The sequence below is a fragment of the Scyliorhinus torazame genome, chromosome 13 (assembly GCF_047496885.1).
Source record: "Scyliorhinus torazame isolate Kashiwa2021f chromosome 13, sScyTor2.1, whole genome shotgun sequence".
Classification (NCBI taxonomy): domain Eukaryota; kingdom Metazoa; phylum Chordata; class Chondrichthyes; order Carcharhiniformes; family Scyliorhinidae; genus Scyliorhinus; species Scyliorhinus torazame.
Genome location: NC_092719.1, coordinates 105,796,129 through 105,823,690, shown reverse-complemented (window position 1 = coordinate 105,823,690; position 27,562 = coordinate 105,796,129). Strand labels below are relative to the sequence as shown.

General features: G+C 44.4%; 1 protein-coding gene across 2 annotated transcripts in view; it reads right to left on the bottom strand.

Annotated features, from left to right (window-relative positions):
- Positions 1 to 3,687: 3,687 nt before the first annotated feature.
- The window catches only part of ip6k1 (inositol hexakisphosphate kinase 1), a 145,548-nt gene continuing 121,673 nt past the window's right edge, over positions 3,688 to 27,562 (bottom strand). For both annotated transcript variants that reach the window (XM_072472023.1, XM_072472025.1), the window contains exons 5-6: positions 13,065 to 13,240; positions 3,688 to 9,212 (exon numbers count right to left, since the gene is read on the bottom strand). In XM_072472023.1, the coding sequence (XP_072328124.1) occupies positions 8,706 to 9,212; positions 13,065 to 13,240 (683 nt within the window). In that variant the 3' untranslated portion in view covers positions 3,688 to 8,705. The remainder of the gene's footprint in view (positions 9,213 to 13,064; positions 13,241 to 27,562) is intronic.

The following is a 27,562-nucleotide window of genomic DNA, read 5'->3' as shown; positions in this document are numbered from 1 at the left end:
TGGTGATAGTGGCCACAATTCGATTACGTTTACTTTAGTGATGGAAAGGGATAGGTATATATCACAGGGCAAGAGTTATATCTGGGGGAAAGGCAATTACGATGCGATGAGGCAAGACTTAGGGTGCATCGGATGGGGCGGGAAACTGCAGGGAATGGACAATTGAAATGTGGAGCTTGTTCAAGGAACAGCTACTGCGTGTCCTTGACAAGTATGTACCTGTCAGGCAGGGAGGAAGTGGTCGAGCGAGGGAACCGTGGTTTACTAAAGTAGTTGAATCACTTGTCAAGAGGAAGGAGGCTTATGCACAGATGAGACGTGAAGGTTCAGTTAGGGCGCTTGAGAGTTACAAGTTAGCTAGGAAGGACCTAAAGAGAGAGCCAAGAAGAGCCAGGAGGGGACATGAGAAGTCTTTGGCAGGTAGGATCAAGGATACCGGTGAGGCGATTCATTTTGGAAGGAATAATAGGAAGACAGAGTACTGAGCTAATGGTAAGATTCTTGGCAGTGTGGATGAGCAGAGAGAACTCAGTGTCCATGTACATAGATCCCGGAAAGTTGCCCCCCAGGTTGAGAAGGTTGTTAAGAAGGCGTACGGTTTGTTAGCTTTTATTGGTAGAGGGATTGAGTTTCGGAGCCATGAGGTCATGTACGAAACTCTGGTGCGGCCGCATTTGGAGTATTGCGTGCAATTCTGGTCGCCGCATTATAGGATGTGGAAGCATTGGAAAGGGTGCAGAGGAGATTTACCAGGATGTTGCCTGGTATGGAGGGAAGATCTTATGAGGAAAGGCTGAGGGACTTGAGGCTGTTTTCGTTAGAGAGAAGGTGAAGAGGTGACTTAATTGAGGCATACAAGATGGTCGGAGGATTAGATAGGGTGGACAGCGAGAGCCTTTTTCCTCGGATGGTGATGTCTAGCACGAGGGGACATAGCTTTAAATTGAGGGGAGATAGATATAGGACAGATGTCAGTGGACTCGCCAACATTTAGGGCATTTAATTGGTCATTGGATAGACATATGGATGATAAGGGAATAGTGTAGATGGGCTTTAGAGTGGTTTCATAGGTCGGCGCAACAACAAGGGCCGAAGGGCCTGTACTGCGCTATAATGTTCTATATAGTCATTAGTGTACTGGAAAATAAGGATCGAGAGAGGGGACCCGAGTAGGACTAGAATATGAAATTTCCACAAAACCTGCAAAAAGACATGTATAGCTAGAACCTATGCAGGTACGCATAGCAACACCTTTTATTTAGGGAAAGTGTGATGTGTATAGAGAGAGGTTGTTCAATGAGGGAACAAGTTCGGCCAGGTGGAGGGGGTGGAGACGGATTGGAGAGTGGACAACCTTCAGGGAATCGTGGTGGGAGATTGGAGTGGAAAGATTGGACATCCATGATGGCGAGGACAAGGCCAGGGCCTGGAAATTGTTAAATTGATGGAGGGCATCAGAAGAGTTGCGGAAGTTAGGTGGGGAGAGACTAGACAAGGGGAGGAAAGTAGAGTTAAGTTGGTAAGAAATCAGTTCAATGGGGCAGGGACAACTGAAATGTTGGGTCTACCAGACAGTCCTGTTTATGGACCTTGGAAAGGAGGTAGAAACAGGCTATTTGGGGCAGTGCTGGAAATAATGTTCAAGGGGGGGGTATGGTTCAGGGGAGGCAGGAAGCTGAGTCAGGGTGCTAAGTCTGTGCTATGTAGAGGTCAGTAAGCCAGACAACAGCAGCACCATCCTAGTCAACAGGTTTGATAACAATGTTAGTGTTGGACCTTAGAGGACAAAGTGCAGCTGGTTCAGAGTAAAACAGGCTAGCATGAGTAGAGGGAGCAAAGAAAGACCGTAAGATATAGGAATTAGGTAATTTAGCCCATTGCAGGAAGCCCAGGCAGAAACAGGGAGAATGTGCAAACTCCTCACAGAAACACAAGGTCGGAATAGAGTCCCTGGCATCGTGAGGCAGCAGCGCTATCCAACTGTGCCCCTATGCTGCCCAGTTTGGTGCTGCTTTTGTCAGCTTTTAGCTCCATTAGCAGGTTACAACATTCCATTTCAAAAGGCAATTTAAAACTCCAATCAAGCTCTGCCTGAAGCAAAATCCATTTTGAAAGTGTCAACATTTACTTTCAGTACCAGTTAAGCACCATTAGTGGTAGCATAGTGAGAATCCCTACAAAGATAAATGACGTGTCACATAACATTTGCGAAATCACAGATTTGTTATGGAGCAGAAGGCAGCCATTTGGCCCATTGTTTCTGCACTGGATCTCCAAACAAGCATCATGACTTGGTGCCATTCCCCTCCCCTTATCACCATACCCAACACTTGCAATTGTGTATTTTGAGCCAATTAAGATCAACAAGGCCATAATGCAGGAATCCACTTCAACGCAAGAAAAAAAAGCATTAACGCTCATTTAAATCTAAGATGACATTTCAAACCCCTGTCCTAGGTCGACATCTATTGTTGGGGCTGGGAAGGTAACCTTATTGCCCACTCCCTTTCAGTGAGTGCCTAGCACAGCCAAAGGGGCTTCCCTGAACATGTTAATATGTGCCAGGACAGAAGAGCAATCCAGTCCTAGATAGAACATAGAAAAATACAGCACAGAACAGGCCCTTTGGCCCACGATGTTGTGCCGAACTTTTGTCCTTGATTAAGAACAAATTAATCTACACCCCATCATTCTACTGTAATCCATGTGCCTATCCAATAGCCACTTGAAGGTCCCTAATGTTTCCGACTCAACTACTTCCACAGGCAGTGCATTCCATGCCCCCACTACTACCTGGGTAAAGAACCTACCTCTGACATCCCCCCTATATCTTCCACCATTCACCTTAAATTTATGTCCCCTTGTAATGGTTTGTTCAGGTATAATGTTACCTCTATTTTTGGCCGAATGCTCTGATTTTCTTTCTGGATCTAAACCATAGTTCTTGCCTTAGCTGTACCCCCCCCCCCGGCAGCCTGTCCTGCCCAGTGTGATACCTCCCCCACCCTCACAAACCCACCCAACCAATCTTCTCTTATTTACATAAGAACTAGGAGCAGAAGGCAATTCAGTCCCTTGAGCCCACTCGGCAATTCAACACGATCATGGCTGATCTCTCCTCTTGGCCTCAAATCCATTTTCCTGCCCTTTCTCCATAACCCTTCAACACATTACTAATTAAAAATCTGTCTATCACCTGCTTCAACTCCTTTGCTGGGAGACAAATTAAGAAGCCATTGAGAAATTCTCCCTCCCCAAACTGGGAAAATGGAAACAATGGGATTTCTGAGAATGTTGGGCAGAACAGCAGGCTAGTACCGTGCGTGCCCACAGCAATATAAAAATTCTAGCAGGACTAGAACCTAGTGGCTACTAGCCTTCAACCCACCCACCAGCGTGAAACCAATTTCAGGGCAATGACAGTATACGACAGCTTACTTTAGTCCCACCCTCAGCCAACTGCTCTGGGTACAAAAGCCTCAACTCCCCTCAGTGGAAACTGTGATGATGGTGCCATGAAAGGTCAAGGGAAGATGGAAGTTCTATTTCTTTGTTCAAGATGGTCATTATCTGTCAGTTATGTGGTGTGAATCTCGGCCTTGATGTTATCCAAGTTTTGTTGCTCTGCTCCACACCGAGGGATTACCGATCTGAGGTTTAACAGGCAATGAAAGACCAAGCAGAGAATTGGATGTTTCCTAAATGTATTTATTTTATACATAACTGTGACAACTGGGAGGTAACACTGTCAAACACAGATCACAAGGATACAGTATGCTCATGCCCAAAGATTCCTGAAGAGTCTACCATTGAAGATACAGTTGCACAATAGAAATACAGTGAAAAAAAAACCCACTGAAACTACTTTGAATAAATTAGTAATATAACAAAACAATTCCTCTGTCTGTTCGGAGCCGAGGGGTTTTCGGTCTGGTTTTAATGTGCAGAAATTCAAAATGTCCCTACATTTCTGCAAGATTGTTGTAGTAAACTATCAAGAGCCAATTGAGGCTTTAACAACACCAGTGAACAAGGGGAAAAAACTGTTCAGCCTCATCCTTCAATGCCCACACCACTTTCCATTATGGAGTACCACATCAAAGCTGCAGTATCCTTTCTGATCAGGTTGCCTCAGCTCTAGGTACATCAATAGGGCACAGCATTCATTGGAAAAGGATATTACATCACACCCTGCTTCTTCACAGCGCAATATTCTGACTGCCATTTCCCAAGATGGCAGCAATGATAAGGAACACCACGAGGGGCAACATTAAGAAAATGCGGTTAATACAAGCAAAATTCATATTCTGTAGAAAAAAAAATTTGGCAGCAGTGGAGGTGGGACGGGTGACCCCATGATCTACACCGACATCGACAGGCATTTAAAACCCTACCTGCTTGGAAAATCCAGTGGACAGTTTGAGTGAGATTCTGTTGGTGTCATTCTGTAGATCGGCCCCATATATTTGGAGGCTGTGCAAAACGGCAAAGTTTGAAAAATCTAAACAGATTCTAAACAACACACCTGGATTGGGCTATTCCTTCACACTGGGCAGGTCACGGTGTGCCACGACGCATCTTCAGATTGTTGCCTCTCAGGCCAGGCAGCTCCAGGTGTTCAGCCTACCCAACATACCACTCGACCCAGGGTGAATTATTGCTGACATCTCCACCATTTACAACAACCTGGGGCTGACGAGATGCTCCTTCACAATTGAGGACTTCCACAATCAGTGAAGTTAATGCTCTAAGGGCTGATAGAGCACCAAGTGCTCCATGATCCTGGACAAACCTTATGCCACTCTATTCCTTGCTGATTTCTTTTAACTGGCCCTATATTTTAAAATAGCTGTGCTTTCCCCTCCCTCCCTCAAACGTCAACTTTGCACTGATGTTTTTCTTTACAGAAAATAACTAAAAAGGAAATTGGAACCCAATGTTTTTAAAAAGTTCAGAATTGGGCTTTCGCCCATTTTCTGGGCCCATCAGCCTCTTGTTATCTATAAATGCTCCTCAGTAAGGTGCTGCCAGATATACAAAGAACCCAAAAAGATGGGCACAGCTCAGAAATAGAAGTGATCTTTAACTCATTTGAAATAGTTTTGAAAAAGTCTTTAAATAACTAAGATACAACAATTTAATGTTTTTTTTATTTAAAAACAAGGGTAGCCTGTACGTTACAAACTTGAGGCCGATTTACTCCACTCAATACATTACATTCACTGTCAGTGTTTCAAGAGGGTCATCCGGCTCCAGGACGGCTTAAAACGTACTCGCCTCTGACAGGTTTGTACAGTGCTTCTCAGTAGTCGATTTATTAAGAAGCAAGATTGAGAGCTGCAGAGATATTTAACAACACTGCTTGATTATTCCACCCCCCTCGGAGGTTCGAAAAGATGATCAGTGACTGGAGTGGGAAGAATGTGCTAAGTGGCTTATTTGTGAATGGGAACTTGAGCCATTCAGAAACCACTGCACTGCTAGAATAAAATACTGTATTTATTAAAAATCTTCACTTAACTGAGCTAATGAGTAACTAGCAACCATTACTAAAGCAACCAATCATAATACCTGAAATGTTTAATTAAACTCCTCTCAGTAGCCATGTTGGTCCCCATCCACATATGCCCCTGAATATAAAACAAATTAAAAACAATTCTGAGATTCTAAAATATCACTAATTTCCTCTGACAACTTGATTCCCACCTGGACCTCCCTGACAATTTTATTCCCACCTGGACCTCCAGTGTCTTCAATGTCCTCTAATTTAAGATGAACCATTTCCAGATCTTTGATTCTAGGTACCTTGATGCACATGTGCTGGTGGACTCGAATCCTCTTTGCTGATGCTTGGTCCCAACTACAGAGCTATAACTCAAGCATGCTGCATTAAACTGTCAGCTCCAGGTCAAAGCAATGGTGATGCTCACAGCAATGTTCCTCCCTCTCTGCCAAAGCGCTGTGCACTCTTTTCCGGAATGCAATGGCAATGAATTGAACTTTTGGGTGCAAAAGGCAATGAATTTAACTTTTTGTCCCAGCTTGCAGTAGTGCTCCTCCAATCGAGGAGTGCTGCTGCCACTTGCCCGTTGTCTTTTCTACTGGCTAATCAGGGCTTTGGAATAATTATAGTTTTAGGAACTGCTATTTGAATGTCTACAGGCTGTTCCACAAAGAATGCAGGTGATTAGTTCCGGTGGGAAGGGGTGTTTATATGGGATGGGCACAGCCCTGGTCGTTAAGCACTGCAACCTCGACATTTCACATCTATTGAATAGCACGCAGCCTCTTTCAGAAGTATCCTGATAACGATAAATAACTTTGGATTCAGGGGGACCTTTTGGGTGAGAAGTAGAGTGAATTAAAGACAGGGACATTTGCAGATGCACAGAAACAAATTTAATATTCTGTGCATCTTATCAATTTGCTCTGATACAATGTTGGTTAATTTAGATTTTTTAATTCATGTGATTCAGAGGCATTTAAAGATGCACCAGGAAATTTTAATTTATATTTTCAGTGAAATCTATTGGATTAAAATTTGTGCATCTGGCCATATGTCCGATGTGCCCATAGGGATGAATGTCAGGAGGGATGAAAGTCATTCGCTCAAATTTCATTTACTTCTGCCTACCACACATGAACACCCCTCACTGCTCTATTCACTGGTGCATCTCACATTAACTGTGGGAATCACCAAGTGGGATCCATTGGCTGGAAGTGAAGCCACCGGAGTGGATTATGGTCCAATCATCTGGTCAAACAGGGTCAAGTGAATCAGTAAAGATTTTCACAACTGTTCACAAGTATTCCTTTAGCTGGGAACTTATCCAGAGGCCCCTCCGGCAGATGCGCAGGCTCTTGCACCTCTTTGGTGTGCGCCATGTATTACTTGTGCTCTATGTACAATTAACCCTGTCACAGCACCCAGCCTAGGATACTGGTTATAGTTTAATAACCAACTGGCAGAGTCAGAATAATACCAGGAGCTTGCTATAAAACCTTGCTCATGACCCTAAAGAGCATTGTGGAATTATATAAATCTACTTTCCCCTTGGAATCTTGGTGTGCAAATGTTTGTTGCTAGGGGAAGGAAAAATGCCACATCTTCCAAATCAGCACACACCCATTTTCTTGGATGCAAGTAGACGCAATACATTGTGCAAAGTGTGCTGTAAGCTCACAATAAAATACTTACACGCGAGTTTGAATTCAAACCTAGAATTTTGAGCAGGGAGCACTCTTGGGGGGAGGGGGGGGGGGGTTAATCAGACTCATCAGTTTCATACTTTCTAACGTTGGCCACTTGGGTCAATGCTCCAGGCCACCAGCTAACCTCATTTTGGAGAACATGCCTTCAGGTTTCAGCTTTTCTCGCATGAGTCACTCAAAGCAGATACTGCAGCTTAAAGGGATAGACCTCATTCTATAAACCAGAGCTCCCAGTACTTCATGATCTAGACTGGAACATACACTTCAATAAACAAAAATAAAGATTTGAGATCAACGTAACAAAATAGCAATCTTAAAAATTACACAGTAGAATTAGTTTGAAACTCATAACTACTGCAAGTACTTGTAAGCAAAAATGTGTAAAGTCAACATATTATAAACGAAAGGATGGCAACATAAGAGCTTTATATTAGGAACAGCTAACAGGCCAGTTTTATAAACACACCTGCATTGTGTCAATGTGCTTTTCTACAAATTACTAAATGTCTCCACTGAATCAGCAGGACATATATCTGTAACTATACGAACAACAGGTAAAAGCCAAGTCTTTCTGGGAATGAGCAATGGGAAATGATTTCCACACTTCCATTACTTCTGGTTGCATTCACTGGAAGTCCGTGAGTCTTATTTATTTTCTGTCTGCTCACTTGTCCAGTGTTGAAAAGGAAAGATTGCGTTAGCTAGAAGAGCCTTGCTTTGCGATACTCGTATCTAACACCCGTACGAAGCTCTAACCTTCTGACGCACATTCCTTTGCAGTAATCCAGCGTTGGTCCGTGATCCGACTCTTGAATGCTACTCTGATCTGTCTTCCGAAGAATGTGCAACAGCCTTCCAAGGAACAGGCGGGCCACAGGCTCTGTGCATTAAATCGCTGGCACAGTGAGATATTAACCCTGGCAAGGTACTGAAGGGAATAATATTCAAGGGAAGAAATGAAATTCAAAACAAACCCTCACACCTGTTAGCTAAAGAACCTGAGTGCTAAATTATGGAGTTCTTCACACATTCAGGTGGTCGTAAATGAGGAAATTTGTCCCAGCATTTACAAATATACAGCAATTCATGCAGCCTCGGTCTTTGGGAGCAGTTTGAGAATTATCTGGCCTGCTTGCTGCTTTGGTACCGAATGGGTGCCCCCTTCCCCCACGTTGGCACCTGCCACTGTATGACAGGCCTCAGTAAGTGAATGGCATTGCTCCTTTTACAAGATGCATTAGTGTCAGTACAGGCAGTGCTGCTCCACGTGGCTGTAAAAGTTTTATACATTGGGATATAACAAACAGTTCGAACAACAAACTCGCTTTCTTTTTGTCTAGCAATTTGCCAGAAGTTGACAGTATTTTTTTCTGTGGCGTCATCGCTGCGATGAGTATCAGAGTAAGCAGTCTTAAGTATGTGCTTGAGAGGGAGAGGTCAGCACCTATCCCTCCCGAGCAATAGGTAAAGAAATCAGAACAGTTTGGAATATGCTACTGATTCTGGAGTTGAATCTCGTCCAGGATACTAATGAGATTCCCCAGTCCGAAGATATAACCTGTGTCAGGCCCATCGTGCACAGTTTGGTCATCCCGAAACCCCTTGAATGTGCTGTGGGCAAAGTCTATCATCCGCACATCAATTTTCGGCAGGTCCTGGCTGCTGGTCGAGGAGGAAGATGAGGATGGCGAGGAACTGGTGCTCTCCTGCAGGCTGTCTTGGTTCATTGCTCCTGTGGATTTGTGTCGATAGTCTGCCTTCCGCTCCTTTCCATCGTAGATAATCAACAAAGAGCTGGAGTAGAAGCGGTAAGAAGCTTGCTTCTCCAGAACCTCCTTGAGGGTGCGGAGTTTCTGCAGAATGCCATCGAACAAGTCCACACGCAGGTACCTGCCGTTGTGCAGAAATTGATAGATAGCTTTGCCAAACCCTTCGATGGAAAGGCTACGACCATAGTACTTGTTCCTGCATACATAATGCCCTGAGTCTAACTGATATACCTGAAAAGACAAAACATAACTGGTAAGAATGGCCTCTTGGACAAGCATTTTACAACATAAATGAACTGGCTGTTAGTAACCGGAAATGCTCGGCATTGTTTTCAACTGTTGAATCCAAAATGAGACACAGAATTTCCTACCTACAAGTACTATTCCAGCAATATATATCGGTCTCACAGCCTAGGGTTTGTTTGTAACTCCATTGCAAAGAATTGTAATTCACTCTTGTGAATAGTTTTATTTAGTGCGAGTTCTTATGATTTGAGTGATGGTTGAAAGGAAATACTGAGGCAGACAGTGCGTGCAATCAGTAAAAATAATTAGTTATAAACGGTCCTGTAGAGAGGAATGACCATCTACAATGTGAGGGAGCTATATCAGTAGAGATATAGGCAGTAATACAGAACTTTGAGGGAACAGTTACTGTGCAACTGCATGCAAGAGCGGAATTATCATTAGAGATAGAGGCGGTAATAAAAGACACAATGGAATGGTTACTGTGTACAGGAGAGGCATTATCAGTAAAGAAATAGGCAGCAACACAAGGCGAGGGTTACTGAATGACAAAATGATAAAGATAAAAAATAAAGATAAAGATCCTGCTTACATTAACACAGCAATGAAGTTACTGTGAAAAAGGGAAGTAGATTAACACTGGTCCAGAAAGTGCACTCCTTTGGCTGCGTCATTCCAGGACTCATTGCAGAATTGGATGTGAAGAACTGGAATGTGAAAGAAGAACTGGCCAGTGAAGGGAGTATGCTTTTTGAATCTCCCCATGCCTCTTCTCTCCTGCAGGTTTGGTTTATGCTAGGTTACAGTCTCACAAACTCTAACAGCTTCTCAATACTTCCCTTCAACGGTTGCTGTGTGACCTAAACAGACCATGATCATAGGATAACACAATAAATGGGAGGATATCGAGAGGAGTAAAGGAAGTGAGGCACCTTGGAGTGAATGTCCACAGATTCCTGAAGATAGTGGACAGGTTGACAAAGTAGTTAAGAAGGCATATGAATCCTTTTATTTATTAGCTGAGGCATAGAAAACAAGATTAGCGAAAACTGTATAAAACATTTGTTAGGCCATAACCTCAATACTGTGTGCAGTTCTGGGTAGCTCAACACAGAAAGGATGTTATTGAGTTGGAGTGGGTACAGAGGAGATTTACACCAGGTGTTTCCAGAACTAGAAAATTGCAACTATGAAAAGATTGGATAGGCTGGGGATGTTCTCCTGTTCTCCTTGGAACAGAGGCAGCTGAGAGGAGATTGGACTTAGATGTACCAGATTGTGAGGGACCTGGATATAGAGTGGATGGGAAGGACCTGTTTACTTTAGCAGAGACGTCAGTGACGAAGGGGCGTATTAAATGATTGGTAGAAAGAATATTTCAAAGAAGTTGGTAGTAGGGGTTTGGAATTCACTGCCGGAAAGGGTAGTAAAGGCAGAAACACTCAATTAATTAAAAAAGATGTCTGGATGGGCAGCACGGTGGTGCAAGTGGTTAGCACGGTTGCCTCACGGCGCCGAGGTCCCAGGTTCGATCCCGGCTCTGGGTCACTGTCCTTATGGAGTTTGGACATTCTCCCCGTGTTTGCGTGGGTTTCGCCCCCACACCCCAAAAGATGTGCAGGATACGTGGATTGGCCATGCTAAATTGCCCCTTAATTGGAAAAAAAGATGTCTGGATTTGCACCTGGAGACCCATAACCTGCAGGACTATAGACCAAATACTGGAAGGTGGAGTTAGGCTGGGCGGCTTGTGTTTCGGCTGATGCAGAAAAGTGGCCTCTTTCTGCGCCATAACCTTTCAATGTTTCTATGGTTTGCAATATGAACAAACTCAATTTGTTCATCTCTTAGTATCCATTTTCTCGCACAGTTGAATAATGATTTGGACTGGATCCTTGCTAGTGTTTCCTCTCAGAGGACACCCGGCTAACCAGTCGCAGTATTTCCAGTCTATTTGCTGAAAAATCTTCCTGGCAGGAGTCAGTTTTTGATTGTGATCCTCTTCCCACTGCCATGGTTCAGCTCTAATTACTGTGCAAGAAATCATATATTCTTTCTCATTTGATATACCTCAAAAGACCATCTCTTAGTCAACTTCTAGCTTGAATGAGAAGCCAATGTTTCCTTACCCTTTCCTCAAAAGACTCTGACACTAGGGATCAAACCCATGGCTTTGCTTTCATCTGACTTCAGCCCTCCAATGAGTCAGTGACCAGTGCTGACAGGGAGGGGCAAAGTGTGGTCTGACTAGGACATTTTACAGTTTTAGCATTATTTCCTCGGAGGTTCGACTGCGTTTTGTTTCCTTTGAGGATTGTTGTTCAGCTGTGACTGGACTTGTTCAGCATCATGTCCAAAATACCTAGGTATCTTTCAATTTCATACCCACTTCACTTATTTGCCCATCTGCAGTGCTTATAATTTTATACAGAATTTCACAAGAAAGGGAAGCATTTCTCTAGCACCTTTTTGACCTCACAATGTTCAGTCAATTAAACAATTTTGAAAACTTGCTAGCAGCAAATTTGCATTGAGACTAATGACCAGGAAATCTGTTTTTAAAAAAATATATAATAAATATAAAATTGATGGGATGAACATTGGCCAAGACACCAGGAGAACTTTCCTTTTAGTCTTCAAATTGGAGAATCAAAAAGATGAACGGGAGTTTGGTTTATAGAACTAGAAGGATAGAATTTAAAGGGAAAGTTGTTTTACTATAGCTGCCCAAAGCCCTGGTTAGACCATATCTGGAATACTGCATACAGTTCTGGGTATGGCACCTTAGAATATATTAGCCTTGGAAGGAATGCAGCACAGGCGTAGCAGAATATCACTAGAAATACAAAGTTTACATTGTAAGATAATGTATATTCTCTGGAATACAGGAGATTAGGGGTGATTTGATTTGATTTTTTAAAAAAAAAGGAATTTGAATTGTATTTTTCAGTTGGCAGGAGTCTAGGACAAAGGGACATATCTGGGAATCAGAACCAGGCCAGTCAGGAGAGAAGTGAGGAAAGGCTTCTTCATGCAGAGTGGTAGAAGTGTGGAACACTGCCACAAAATGCAGTAAGATACTAGGCTCAATTAATAAGTTCAAATCTTCGAGATTTGGTAGGTTTTTGCTTGTCAAGGTTATAAAAGTGTTTGGAGTCAAGGCAGGTGGATGGAGTTAGGATACTGAGCTTCCATGATCTCAGTAAATGGTGGACCATGCTTGAGGGACTGAATGACTTACTAGTGTTGTAATTTTCCTAAAGCAGCAGGGGGTTTTGCATCCACTTAAACAGGCTCACAGGGCCTAGAATTACTATTTCATCCACTTCTTAAATGCTGCATTGAAATAACTGCCTAGATTAGATGCTAAGGTCCTGTGATGGGACTGGAACCAAGAAACCAAGAATTGAGAGGTGAGTGTGCTACCAACTGAGCCAAGCTGACACTTTACTGCCATTGTTTTAACCACATATTTTATCCAAGTCATCTTCTAGTTTCCAATTGGCCTCCTCAAATTCAGGCCTTCCCTAGTTTAGTACTGCCTGCAAATTTGAAGAGTGTGCATAGTGTTGATGAATCTGTCATCTGTAAATTAGTGTGAACACTGAACCATGTCACCTTAGCCTTTCTCCAACCCAACAATCCCCAAACTTGACATAACTTCTTTAATAAGTACCTAGTGTGTTTCATACTTCCGCCAATTTCTCATCCATTCAACAGTTTGAACTCCCTGATAAGACACCGAGTTAAGTTTCTTTCCAGTGCAAATTTAAACAAAATAATTTACCTTGTACAAAATGTGTAAAATGCAATATTATTTTGAAATTGGTCACTTACCTGCATTCCACACACTCGCACACCCAGTGCTCCTGATGTACTCAGTTCACATTTCTTCATCTGACGTGCTGCCTTCTCCTCAGATGCATCATCTCCATGTTGCCTGGTTCCCATCTTTAGGTCCAGAATACAAGGATACCCAAACTGATGAACCACATTTTCTAGAAGCAGAAACTCTGTGAGGAGCTTTGTTAAGGAATGTCTTTCAGAAACCACTGAGCCCAATCCTAACGTAACAGGTACAAGTAGCACAGTGGCCATGTTACTGGACAGAGGCCTGGACTCGTGATCAGGGGACTCTTACCTGTCCTCTGAAATCATCTGGTAAGCCACTCAGTTGCATTCAAGGTGGCTCACCATCACCTTCTGAAGGACAATTAGGGATGGGCAAAAATGCCAGCCTTGCCAGTGATGCCCACATCCCATGGAAGAATTTTTAAAAAAGCTATCACATCAGAAAAGGGGCTCTCTGAAAATGTTTCTTATTATTAGGGTTCCATGGCTTAATTAGGCCTGAATTTGCATTCAGTCCATCCTCAAGTCATTCTGCATATACCACCATGTTATTCTTGGACTGACCTGCCACGAAGAGGAAGCGGAATAGTTTGTCCACCACCAAATGATCCATGACCCCCTTAGAAACTCTATCCAGGCCAGAGAATTTCTAACCATAAATTGCACAATCTCTTTATCACAGTTTTCACTGAGCAAAGGAAATGTCCTTTTTAATTTTGGTGTGCGTAGTAAGGGTTAATACATCAATACTGGCCAATATGCTCCATTAGCATTCTAACAGTTGAAAAGACATGTCTTCACCAATATTCCCATTTTCTTTGTCCAAAAAACAAACTTGTAACTTTGGGGTTGTATGATTTAGTACAACAGCTTCTTAGTACACTTAACCATTAAGCTGTGAGGAATGCCAGCTCCAAATAGACCCTTTGGTCCTGACTGTAAAATGGCTTTAATAAAATTTATAACAACACTCCGTTTTCTCAACTGTCCTGCTGGCAAGAGCAGGGAAAGAAAAATCAAGTGCATAAAGGAGGGGAAATAGCAAATGGAGGGATAATAACTTTTGCATGTACGAGCACCTGCATCTCGCCATAGGTCTCTGAAGGTTTGTTTGCTGATTCTGAGGCCTGTGGCACAAGGCAAACATTTGTCCCCAGTCTGTTATAAGCAGTGCTTCCCACTGTAACACACCACTGACAACATGTAATATAATATATATATATATATATATATATATAGCTAGCACTGCAGAGTCTGATAGGGAAGACATGAGTATATTATATAGGGAAGGGCTAAACAGATTTAAACAGACCCTAGCAATTCCAATATTTGCTTGAGGTTAAAACCATTTAAAAAAAATTAAACGGAGATAATTTTTAAAAAACAAGCACACTGGGTGGCACGGTGGTTAGCACTGCTGCCTCACGGCGCCGAGGACCCAGATTTGATGCTGGCCGCGGGTCACTCTTCCTTGTGCCACATTCTCCCCATGTCTGCATGGGTCTCCTCCCCACAACCCAAAAAGATGTGCAGGGTAGGTGATTGGTCATGCTAAATTGTCCCTTAATTGGAATAAAAGAATTGTGTACTCTTAAATTTATTTTAAAAAACGAGCACACAAACTTGCTCCGAAATCTAGTGGATCTAAATTATTAGCAGCCTGGGGTTTAACAGGTCTGCCCTTTCACGCCAAGGTCCGTGGAGATAAAATGAGTAATTGGCTCAAAATGTTCGCGAGTATCTGAGCTGCTCAATGGGAACAATTCAAAATCCCAAATCAATGAGTTTGTTTAAATCATTTGTCATTTTTTCTTCACACATTTTGAATTTTGTTTGATCAGGCACTTGGGAAGTGTGCTGGGATGTTTAAGGCACTATATAAATACAAGTTGTTGTTGGACAGAAAGGTTTCTAGAGATATAAATTACTGCGGATGGTAGAATCTGAAACAAAAGCTTCTGTACAATCTTAGCAAGTCTGACTAGATTTCTAGAGTTGCTTTCACTGCAAAGTATACTGACAGTCCACATCATAGGAAAACGACAGTGATGCACACATGAGAGAACGAGAGTGATACAGAGATAGAGACACATACGCAAGAGAAAGATCAAAGAAAGAGAGAGGGGAGGGAGGAGCATGAAACAGAGAAAGAAAAACAGACAGATAAAGTTGGATAATTATATGCATCGTGGAGGTTATAGTTTGCACTCATCTGCGGTGCCACAATACTCAGGCAGCTCATTTATTGTTGGAGACTTCATCCATGCCTATTGTTGTCTATGGCCTTGAATATTCCAATATTCTCCTGGCCAGACTCCCATCTTCCACCCCCCATGATATGAGCTTATAAAACTCCTCGTGGCCTGTATGCTAACTGGCACCAATTCCCATTCACCCATTGCCCTGTGCGCGTGACCTACATTAACTCTTGGTACAGCAATGCTAAATTTTCCAAGTTCCAATTCATGTTTTCAAACCCCTCCATTGCCTTGCTCATTGCTATCTCAGTAATCTTCTCCAGTCCTACAACTTTCCAAGATCTCGGTGCTCCTAGAGTTCTGGCCTCTCTGTGCATCCCTGGTTTTAATTGCTCAACCAATGAAAGTTGGGCTTTCAGTTGCATAAGGAAAAAGAATTACATACCTAACCAAGAGGTCACAGGTTTGACTGCCAATTTTGACAGAATTAGCAAACATCAATTAAAGTAATGGAAGATTTAAGAACATTCACTTCAGCACCCATTGTCTAGGCATAGGAGGGAAGAATCAAGATTTCCTGACGGTTATCCTGCCATGTAGGCATTGACTGCATAATCTTCCCCATCCACTGCTCACACAAGCTGATTGGCCACCTTTGACGCAGTACTGGAAGGTGGCTGGACCATAGAACGGATTCCTGTCCAGAGTCAACGTTTCAGCAGAGAAAGTGGATACAGCACAGAAGGCTTTTTAGCCCGTCATGCCTATGTTGGCCCGCTGAAGGATCAATTCACCTGGTGCCACTCCCCTGCTCCTTCCAAGCAACTCTACAAATATTTCCTTTTCAGGTAACAATACAATTCCTTTTTGAATGCCTGAATTTCTCCCACCACACTCTCGGGCAGTGCACCCCAGATCCAAAACACTTGCATGAAACCTTGCTCTTATGTCATCATTGCATCTTTTGCCAATTCCAGTAAATCTAACCTTTCATCAATGGGAACAGATTCCCCCTATCTACTCAGTGATTCTGAGTATCTCTCAACTTGCTCTTCTCCAAAGAGAGCAGTCCAAACTTCTCCAATCTTTCTGTGTAACTGAAGCTCTTCATCTCTGGAACTATTCTCATGAGTCTTTTCTACACTCTCTATTGCCATCACATCCTTCCTGAAGTGTGGTGTCCAATTGGACTATCTTCCATTTAAGGCTCAACCAGTGCTTTACACAGGTTTAACATAAATTCCTGGCTTTTGTACACCATGCTGCTATTGAAAAAAGCGCAGGACTCTGTATACTTTATTACTTGTTCTCTCAACAAGTCCTGCCATTTTCACTGATCTGTGAAAAAATACTTCCAGGTCCGTCTGCTCCTGCACCCAGTTTAGAATAGTACCTTTTAGTGTATACTTTCGCTCTGCATTCTTCAGACCAAAATTAATCACTTCACACTTGTCTGCATTAAATGTAATATGCCACTTGTCCGCCCTTTTGAAGTTTGACACTCTCCTCCTCATGATTCACTAGACTTCTACGTTCTTTATCAAACATTAAAATTGTGCCCTGTACAACAAGGTCTAGGTCATTAATATAGATCTGGAAGGAAGGGTCCGAACACCAATTCCTAGGGCAGCACGGTAGCACAGTTGCTTCACAGCTCCAGGGTCCCAGGTTCGATTCCCGACTTGGGTCACTGTCTGTGCAGAGTCTGCACGTTTCTCCCACCACACGTGTGTGCGTGGGTTTCCTCCGGGTGCTCCGGTTTCCTCCCACAGTCCAAAGATGTGTGGGTTAGGTGGATTGGCCATGAGAAATTGCCCTCAGTGTCCAAAAAGGTTAAGTGGGGTTACTGGGATAGGGTGGAGGCATGGGCTTGAGTAGGGTGCTCTTTCCAAGGGCCGGTGCAGACTCGATGGGACGAGTGGCCTCCTTCTGCACTGTAGATTCTATGATTCACTATAAACCTTACTCCAGTCCGAAAAACAGCCATTGACTGCTACTCTTTGTTTCCTGTCAGTCAATTTTGTAACCGTGTTGTTATTGTACCTTTTATGCCATGAGCTCTAACTTTGTTCACTGTTCTGTTGTGCAGTACTGTATCAAATGCCTTTTGGATGTCTATCAACAGCATTACCCTCATCAACCCTCTCTATTATCTCTTCAAAAAGCTTTCACTTGCAAGATAGGTAAACACTATTTTCCCATAACAAATCCATGTTGGCTTTCCTTAGTTACATTTAATTTTCCCAAGTAACTATTAATTTTGTTTCTGAACCGTTTCTGAAAGTTTTCCCAGAACAGAGGATAAACTGACTGGCCTGTGTTGCAGGGATAACCATTACACCTATTTTTGAATAATTGTGTAACGTTCACAATTCTCCAGTCCTCTGGCAACAGCCCTGAAAAAGACTGAAAAATTATGGCCTGTGCTCTTTTTCTATTCTGACTTCTTTCAATATTCTTGGATGCATCACATCCAGTCCCGGTGCTCAATCAAGTGCAGACAGCCTATTCAAATCTGCCTCTTTATTGATTAAACCCTTCAGTTGCCTCAGTCCTAAACCCAACTTCCCTCTCTAAGCCTCTCTGCTTCTCCACTCCTCTCTCTTTCTTTCTTTAAGATACTGTTTAAAAACTACATCTTTGACCAAGCTTTTGGTCATCAGATCTAGTATCTCTATGAACCTCTGTCAAATTTTGTTTGATAATACTGATATGACGTGCCATGGGACATCTTACCATGTGAATACAAGTGGCAGTTTTTATTTTAAAAAGTTGATTTATTGAAGTTTTACATTTTAACAATTGCAACATAAACAAAAGAATGATACAGCACTGTGGTGATATGCATCACTGTAAATACACAAGGGGTTAATGTAAATACACTACAACTAAGTAAACACTAGAGGGAGCACCGGAGATGTCATGACATGCAGACATACAGCTAATGAACACTGAGAATAGGACACAACCTATCAGCAGTCAAGACACCCAGAGGTGACACTACCACAAGGGGGCAACCCATATAAAAGGACAGGGCACACATGCTGTCTCTTTCCACAGGCGACACTTGGAGAGTAGGACGGGGCAGATCAGAAGCATCACACCCACCACGTGGCTTAGAGCAGACTGGTTAGTTAGACTGAGTTACTATAGCAAGATTAGCAGGAGAGTCGAACTCAGAGAACTGTGCTGATGGTTCAATAAATCACATTGAACTTACTTCAAAGTCTGGAGTATCTTTTGGTCAAAGCTGCATCGAGTTCCAGCCTATGTTATCCCAGAGTACATAACACATTATGGTACCAGTAGTGCCTGTTGAATATATACAGTTCAACTCAGCAAGATCCGTGACTACCAGCAACAGCACCCAGGCAAGATGATCGAGATTCCGGTTCCTCAGCAGCTCAGGTACCACAGCAATCTCAGTGCCAACTGGCGAGCATTCAAGCAGAGATTTGAGATTTACATGGTAGCATCCAACCTAGATGGTGTGGCCGATGCTGAGATAGATCTTCTACTCACCACTGCGGGTGAAAGTGCAACAGAAATCTTCAACTCCTTCAAGTACTCAAAAGGGCAGGACAAGAGAGACTTCCAGACAGTCTGGACAAGTTTGAAAACTACTGCGAGGTAAACACAATTTTAAAAAAAACAAAAAAATGGTAAAACTGGAGCCTATACTCACCACGAGGCAAAGGTAGGATCGCAGTAGAGGCAAACAGCAGTTTTGATTGGCAGCCACCTTGCGCAAGGAGCCACACATGCGCAGTTCCTCAGAAGACGCAAACCGGCAAACAGTGTTTTGCGAGAAGCCGCTCATGCGCAGTTGCGCAAAGAGCACACACTGTAAAGGAAGGTCCATTCATGCGCAATCTACATCACAAGCGTCATGGCGTCAGAGGCCCGGGACCAGCCCCACTTAAAGGGGAAATGTACCAAGATAGCGAAAAACCATTTTAAAGCCACAAAACACAATTCTTTCACATGGAAAGATAGCACAATGCCTGAACTTCGACCAGTAGATGAAAATAACCTTCACAGAACCCTGCAACAAGCAGTTAGCACCGCCCTAAGAGATGATTTGGTCCTTGAAGCCAATGACTCAGACGATGATTTCATCATTGGACTGGCGACCTCAGTACCAAATCAGACACAGTCATGGACGAGTTCTTCGGATTGGAGGATCCTCAGCCCAGCATAGACGACATCCCGACCCACGAGTACAGGATTCTGCTGCGGCCTGGCGCCAAGAGACAGAGAGCGGTACAAGCCCAGAGAGCGGCCTGACACCACACCAGTGGTCCACGCACCACGAAGAGTTCCCGACTCCACAGCGAGACCACTGCACGTCTCCACAGAGAACACAGAAAGGCTCCACAGCGAACACAGAAAGGCTCCACAGCGAGACCACTTCACGACTCTGTTGAGAGCGCACAGATCAACTCCACAGCGAGACCACTGCATGACTTCACACAGGGATCAATGCCAGACTCCACAGAGAGAGGGATACAAGCCTCCACAGCGAGCTCGTTGACAGACCCCACGATGGAAGCAACACAAGACTCCAGAGCGCAGTCCTTGCATGAACAAGACCATGAAGGTCTAGCAACCTTATCTGAGCAACCAGCAGCAGACGATGCAAGTCTGCCATGCTCAAGTGCACAGCAAGACGACTATGACAGTCTACCACGCTCACGTGAACAACAAAAAGACTGACAGTCTACCCAGATTATTTGAGCCACCAGAAGACGACTCTGGCAGTCTACCCAGCTCATCTAACCGACAAGAAGACACTGAAGGTCTACCCACTGTATGTGCGACAAGTGACAAAGGCTTCACAATTCCCATACAAGATGTGCGACATCTCAGCGAGACTGACAGATCTCAGCTGGTATGTACAGAGGCACTCGACAATCAAAGTGAGGCTACTGGTGACTCCAGTGACAGCACGTCAATTCAAACCTCATCTACTCGAGCCTCTCCACAAGAACCTGAAATGACTCCAGACGGGGAGCATCAAGAAACCAAAGACGATTCAGGTGAACCAGAAAGGGCTCCAGACGGGGAGCATCGACAAGCAAAGGATGATTCCAGTGAACCGGACACGACCCCAGACGGGAGCGCCGAGGAATCGGAGACGGTACACTCAATGAAACAGCAGATGCCACAAAGGACACTGACACAAGTAACTTTGTGAAGGACTCGAATTCTCCACTCGGAATGGTCATTGAGCGCAACAAGCACAACAACAATACCTACAAAAACAACAAAGACAACAACAAGAAGCGTACCAAAGGCACCAATGTCAACAAGCATGTCAAAAACAATAACAATGGAACAACGACTGGTACGACATGGTACAACTGCGCCAATGCGGGACACTGACAGCACATCAAGACCATGGCAAGTGTGCAGACATACAATGGCATGATAACGCATCTTACAAATTCACGTTTGCTACACTACAAACAAGCAGACCAGCTTTCAAGGCAGCTGACATACGACATCAATACTGCAAACACAGACACCAGTCCAGGTCAGACAGGAAAGATGACATCAAGAATCGCTACCACAAGCATCGAAAAAAAAAGTCCACATCAGACAATGAAGTGATCTGACCATCTGAACAGCCCCTGATGGCCTCTTGGTTACGTACACACCAGGACACTACGGCGTTCACAAGGAAATTACAACATCAACATCGACACTTCAATCACAAAACAAGACCGTATAAATTCATGAACTTTTGGCTCATACATATTATTTGGTATTGTATAATCATCACTGTCATCATGACTTGTACATGTCATCACTTATCTACCTATTTTGTTCAATTTTCTTTAACACTGTACAGAAAATATGTAACACAAACAAAAAGGGGGATTTGGTGATACTGTAAATACACTACAACTAAGTAAACACTAGAGGGAGCACCGGAGATGTCATGACATGCAGACATACAGCTAATGCACACTTAGAATAGGACACAACCAATGAGCAGTCAAGACACCCAGAGGTGACACTACCACAAGGGGGCAACGCATATAAAAGGACAGGGCACACATGCTCTGTCTCTTACCACAGGCGACACTCAGAGAGTAGGACGGGGCAGATCAGAAGCATCACACCCACCACGTGGCTTAGAGCAGAAGGGTTAGTTAGACCGAGTTACTATAGCAAGATTAGCAGGAGAGTTGAACTCAAGAGAATTGTGCTGATGGTTCAATAAATCACATTGAACTTACTTCAAAGTCTGGAGTATCTTTTGGTCAAGTCAGGAGTTCCAGCCTGTGTTATCCCAGAGTACATAACACATCAAGCACAGCAAGCAAAAAAAGGCTAAACATAGATGAACACAAGAGGGGAACAGGAGTATAACTGGGTCAATACAATCATTAGCCATAACTTGATACCTCTAAAAGCCCCACCATTGAAGGGGGAAACAGGATAAAGCCAGGAAAACATGGTAAAACGGTGCAGCGACGGCCTGTAATTAACAATAGAGTTCAGATAATTTTTCACACCCGAATAAACAAGTATACGAGACCCGGCAGTAGCTCTGCAGGAACCAATCGTGGAACATTTGTACCAACCCTTTTAAAAAAAAAGGAAACATACAAAATACACGACTTGACACGATCAGCCACCTCCAGCCCTTCACGATGGGCATCAAGAACAGGATAATATATTTGATTTGGTTTGATTTATTATTGTCACATGGATTAGTATGGTTTCTCTTTGTGTCTCCATTTTTCCCCCCAAAATCTGTTTTTATTGAGGTCAACAAATTATTTTATTTTATTTGGATGGGTAGGACTCCCAGAATCTGTGGGATTCTGCTCTAAAGGGACAATCAGGGAGGCTTGGCTCTTCCCAATTTTTTGTTTTATTATTGGACAGCCAATAAATAGTTTCGGTTTGGTGATCCTGGGTCCATATGGGGACAAATGGAAGTGCGCTCCTGCACTACCTCGCGTCTTCGTTCAATAGTTACTGCACAGTTGCCTTTTTCTACTGTAAGATTTTCCTCCCTGAGAATTTCGAAGCAGTTTAAGCAGCATTTCAGCCTCCATTCCTTGTCTTCACTATGTAATCATCACCTTTACCTACCAGCTGGTTTAGACTAAACGTTTACATTTTGGGAAGGGTCAGTTTGGAGACCTGTTTGCGATGGGGAGGTTTTCTAGTTTTAAGGAGTTAGCTGAGAAATTCCAGCTGCCCAGTTCCAGTCTTTAGGTTTTCCAAATGCGCGATTTGTCGAGTAAAGTTCTTCCTTCCACTCCTTTGGCCACCCTCTTCCCTGATGAAGATGATTCTGTCTTTGGCTAAGGCTGACGGGAGGTCTAAGTTGGACATATATGGTCACATCCTTTCAATGGATTCTGCTCCGTTGAGTGGCGTGAGGGCGAAGTACGAGGGCGGATTGGGTCCCATTCTTTTCTTTTAAACAAACAATTTTAATGAGGTATTTTTGGCATTACAAACAACCACAGTATAAAAAATAGAGTACAAAGAACAAGTCATAATGCAGTCGCCGACATCCGTCCATCCAAGGCCCGCCTATTTAACCCCCTACTCTATGCTACCCTAACCCCTCCCACAGCTGACGATTAATTCTCTGCAAAGAAGTCAATGAATGGTTGCCACCTCCGGGCGAAACCTGACACCGACCCTCTCAAGGCGAACTTGATCTTTTCCAGGCAAAGAAAGCCCGCCATGTCGGTCAACCAGGCCTCCGGCTTCGGAGGCCTAGAATCCCTCCAAGCCAGTAATATCCGCCGCCGGGCTACCAAGGAGGCAAAGGTCAGAACATCTACCTCCTTCTCCTTCTGGACACCCGGGTCTTCCAACACCCCAAAACTTGCTACCCCGAACTCATTTCCACCAGTCTTCAATACTCGGGACATGACATCCGCAAACACCTGCCAGTAAACCCTAAGTTTTGAGCATGCCCAGAACATGTGGACATGGTTCGTTGGTCCACCCACACATCTGACACACGTGTCTTCCACCCCAAAAAATCTGTTCATCCGGGCCACTGTCTTGTGCACCCTGGTGCACCACCTTAAATGGGATCAAGCTAAGCCTTGCGCATGTACCGGTTGCGTTGACCCTGCTCAACGCCTCCGCCCATAGGCCGTCTCACCCCCCAGTTCCTCCTCCCACTTACGCTTCAGCTCCTCTATATGCATCTCCTCCACCCCCATTAATTCTTTGTAGATGTCCGAGACACACCCCTCCCCCACCCAGCCCCTAGACACTACCCTATCTTGAATCCCACTTTGTGGCAGGAGTGGGAAGGATGATACCTGCCTGCGCAGAAAGTCCAGCACCTGCAGATATCTTAAGTCATTCCCTGTGCCAGCCCGAATGTCTCCTCCAGCGCCCTCAAGCTAGGGAAGCTCCCTTCCAGAAACAGGTCCCCCATCTTCTCAATTCCTGCTCTTTGCCATACCCGAAACCCCCCATCTAAGCTCCCCGGAGTAAACCGATGTTTGTCACATATTGGGGGCCAAACCGATGCACCCACTGCACCAACTTACCTCCTCCACTGACCCCAGATCCTCAGGGCCAGCACCACCACTGGACTGGTAGAATATCTCGCTGGCGGGAACGGCAAAGGTGCTGTTATCAGCGCCCCCAAGCTGGTGCCCCTGCAATGAGCTGCCTCCATCCGCTCTCAAACCGCCCCCGTCCCCACCACCCACTTCCTTACCATCGCAATATTGGCCGCCCAGTAATAATTACTAAAATTTGGCAGGGCAAGCCCTCCCTCCCCCCGATTCCTCTAGAGCATCATCTTTTTCACCCGTGGGGATTTACCCGCCCAAACAAAGCCCAAAATGGTTTTGTTGATCCTCTTAAAAAAGGACCGCGGGATGAAAATCGGGAGGCATTGGAACACAAATAAATATCTTGGCAATACCGGCGTCTTAACCATCTGCACCCTCCCCGCCCGTGACAGCGGAAGCGCACCCCATCTCCGAAACTCGCCCCTCATCTGCTCAACCAACCGGGACAAGTTCAACTTGTGTAACCGGCCCCAGTCGCGCACCACTTGTATCCCCAGATATCTAAAATTGTCCCCTACCAAACTGAACGGTAACTCCCCCAGCCGACCCTCCTGACCACTTGCCTGGACGACAAATATCTCACTCTTCGTCATTTTCAGTTTGTAGCCCAAAAACCAGCCAAATTCCCCCAGGATCGCCATAATCTCACCCATCCCTGCCCCTGGATCTGCTACATATAGGAATAGGTCATCTGCGTACAGCGATACCCCCGCTAACCAGCCCTTTCCAACCCCTTGATGCTCTCAGAGCAATTGCCAGCGGCTCTATGGCTAACGCAAACAGCAGTGGGGAAAGGGGACATCCCAGTCTTGTCCCCCGGTGCAGCCTAAAATAGTCCGAGATCGTCCTGTTCATCCTTACACTAGCCTCCGGGGCCTGGTACAACAACCTGACCCAATCGATAAAACCTCTATCAAACCCAAACCGTCCCAGCACTTCCCATAGTCTCACTCTACCCGGTCGAACGCCTTCTCCGCATCCATGGCCACAACTACCTCAACTTCCCTTCTCTCTGGGGGCATCATAATCACAGGGTCCCATTCTTAATGGCAAGCTGTGGAATGAGGCCCTTTACAGGGTCAAGTGCACGTCTTCATTTACTCGGCTGAGTCTGATTCATTTTAAGGTTTTGCAAACGACGCACTTAACAAGGGCTAGGTTGAGCTGGTTCTTCCTTAGGGTTGAGGATAAGAGTGAGCGATGTTCTTGTGGGCCGGCTAACCATACGCATATTTTCTGGTCCTGTCCCAAGTGGATAGGTTTCTGGACGTCTTTCTTTAACACCATGTTGGAGATTCTCCATGTAGATTTGGATCAGTGTCTGCTGGTGGCCACATTTGAGGTGTCAGATTCGCCAGTGATACAGTCTGGGGTGAAGGCAGATGTCCTCCCCTTTGCCTTGTTGATAGTCCAGAGGTGAATTTTGCTTGGGTTGAGGTCTTCCACTTCGCTGTGCCTCTGCTTGGCTGGGTGACCCAATGCCATTTCTGCATTTGGAGGAGGTCAATTCACCATCAGGGGGAGGGTGGAGAGATTCTACCTAAGGTGGCAACCATTTATTTCCTTTTTTCAGGAGAGAGTCAACCTCAGCTTTTAGAGGGATGTGTGTTTGTTTGCCTTTCGATTGTATTTTTCTGTTTGATTGTTTCATTGCTCTGATTATTATAAAAATTTCTTAATGAACATATTTTAAAAAAAATAGTGTATGAGGATTTCAGTAAATTTGCTGAGCTGGAGTGGTTGGGGCGATGTTACAGAAATGGAAATAGATATTGTGATGATATGGAATCAAAAATACAGCTTAGAAGGGCAGCAGGGTAGCACAGTGGTTGGCACTGTTGCTTCACAGCACCAGGGTCCCAGGTTCGATTCCTGGCTTGGGTCACTGGCTGTGCGAAGTCTGCATGTTCTCCCTGTGTCTGCGTGGGTTTCCTCCGGGTGCTCCGATTTGCCCCCACAAGACCCGAAAGACGTGCTGTTTTCTGAATTCTCCCTTAATATACCCAAACAGGCGCCGGAATATGGCGACTCGGGGCTTTTCGCAGTAACTTCATTGCAGTGTTAATGCATGCCTACTTGTGACAATAAAGATTATTAATTGGGTGCCGAGACTGCACATGGGAGCTGGGTCTAGGTCCAGAATATCACAAGAGTTGTGAGACTGGTCAGGAAGGAGCATAGGAGGGCAGCACGGTGACGCAATGGATTAGCTCTGCAGCCTCACGGAGCCGAGGCCCCAGGTTCGATCCCGGCTCTGGGTCACTGTCCGTGTGGAGTTTGCACATTCTTCCCGTGTTAGCGTGGGTTTCGCCCCCACAACCCAAAGATGTGCGGCTAGGGATTGGCCACGCTAAATTGCCCCTTAATTGGAAAAAATGAATTGTGTACACTAAACTTAAAAAAAAAGGAAGGAACATGGAAAGGTGATCTTAATAAAAATCTATTGCCAGAATCACTGGGAAAACTATAACCAGACATGGGAATGCTTTATATTTCAGCAATGTGGCACTTAATATTGATGCGGCATCAAATGTATTTTCTATCAATACACATCTAACTGGGAGTGACTGAAGATTTATAAAGCAGCTGAGATGAAATCCACAGTTCCAGATGGGTATGTGAATTAGTGAACAGCTCAGAGTGTGTACGTGAACGGCACGGCGGTTACCACTGCTGCCTCAAAGCGCCAGGGACACGGCTTCAAATCCGACCTTGGGTGACTGTGTGGAGTTTGCATGTTCTCCCAGTGTCTGTGTGGGTTTCCTCCCAGTGCTCCGGTTTCCTCCCACAGCCCAAAGATGTGCAGGCTAGGTGGACTGGCAATGTTAAATTACCCCTTAGTGTCCTTGAGGTCAGATTGGGTTATGGATTTGGGCTGGGGAGGTGGGGGAGCTTCCCATTTTCAACTCGTAAGAGGATCAAGGGAAAGAATATACAAGGTGGTTTCTCATTGTTTTGCTTAAAAGGAAATACAAGTCCTCCTCATAAAAGGGCAGGGCCAACTGGTCCCTGTGGTCTCAAAGACCCTGCTCCCTTGGCCGGATACAGGCACTTATGAACCACTACTGGTTTTGGACGTCTTAAGTTAATGATGTACATAAGGCAGTGGAACACAAGACAATGGGGCACAACACAGATAATCAATCAGGGTCCCTGCTAAATTCAGTGCAACCAGTTATACACCATAAAATGTAAGGCAGCTGCTAGGATTAGAATGTTAGTGTTAATGTTCCAATAAGAGATACACACAGCCAGCCACCATCTGTGAAGCAGAATATGACACCTCCGGTGTGAAACACATCAGAGTACACACATGAAGCATGTTACTTCTCAGACACTGGCTGACGTGCTGTGCATTTACAACATTCTCTGTCCAAGACACCAATGCCTAGTATGTTTGTGGATGCAAGTGCGAGCAAGCAAACCTCATCTTACCTTTGACCTAGTGCACAGTATTTTGAAGAGCTAGAAAGATTTCACCAACCACTTGTGTGATTCCCAAATATCAATTGTTGCAATCAGTACCTGAAAATAGCACAGGAATCCTTTGGTTTTGCGCATTAAAACAGTCTAAAAAGGAACACAAAGAGCAAAGGACATGCTGATCCATTGTTTAAATTACAACCACAGCAGTGCTGTGCCAAATGTACTTGAAATCATTAGGATTTAATTAGTTAATTACATTCAGGGAAAAGAATTCCCGACCATCCCT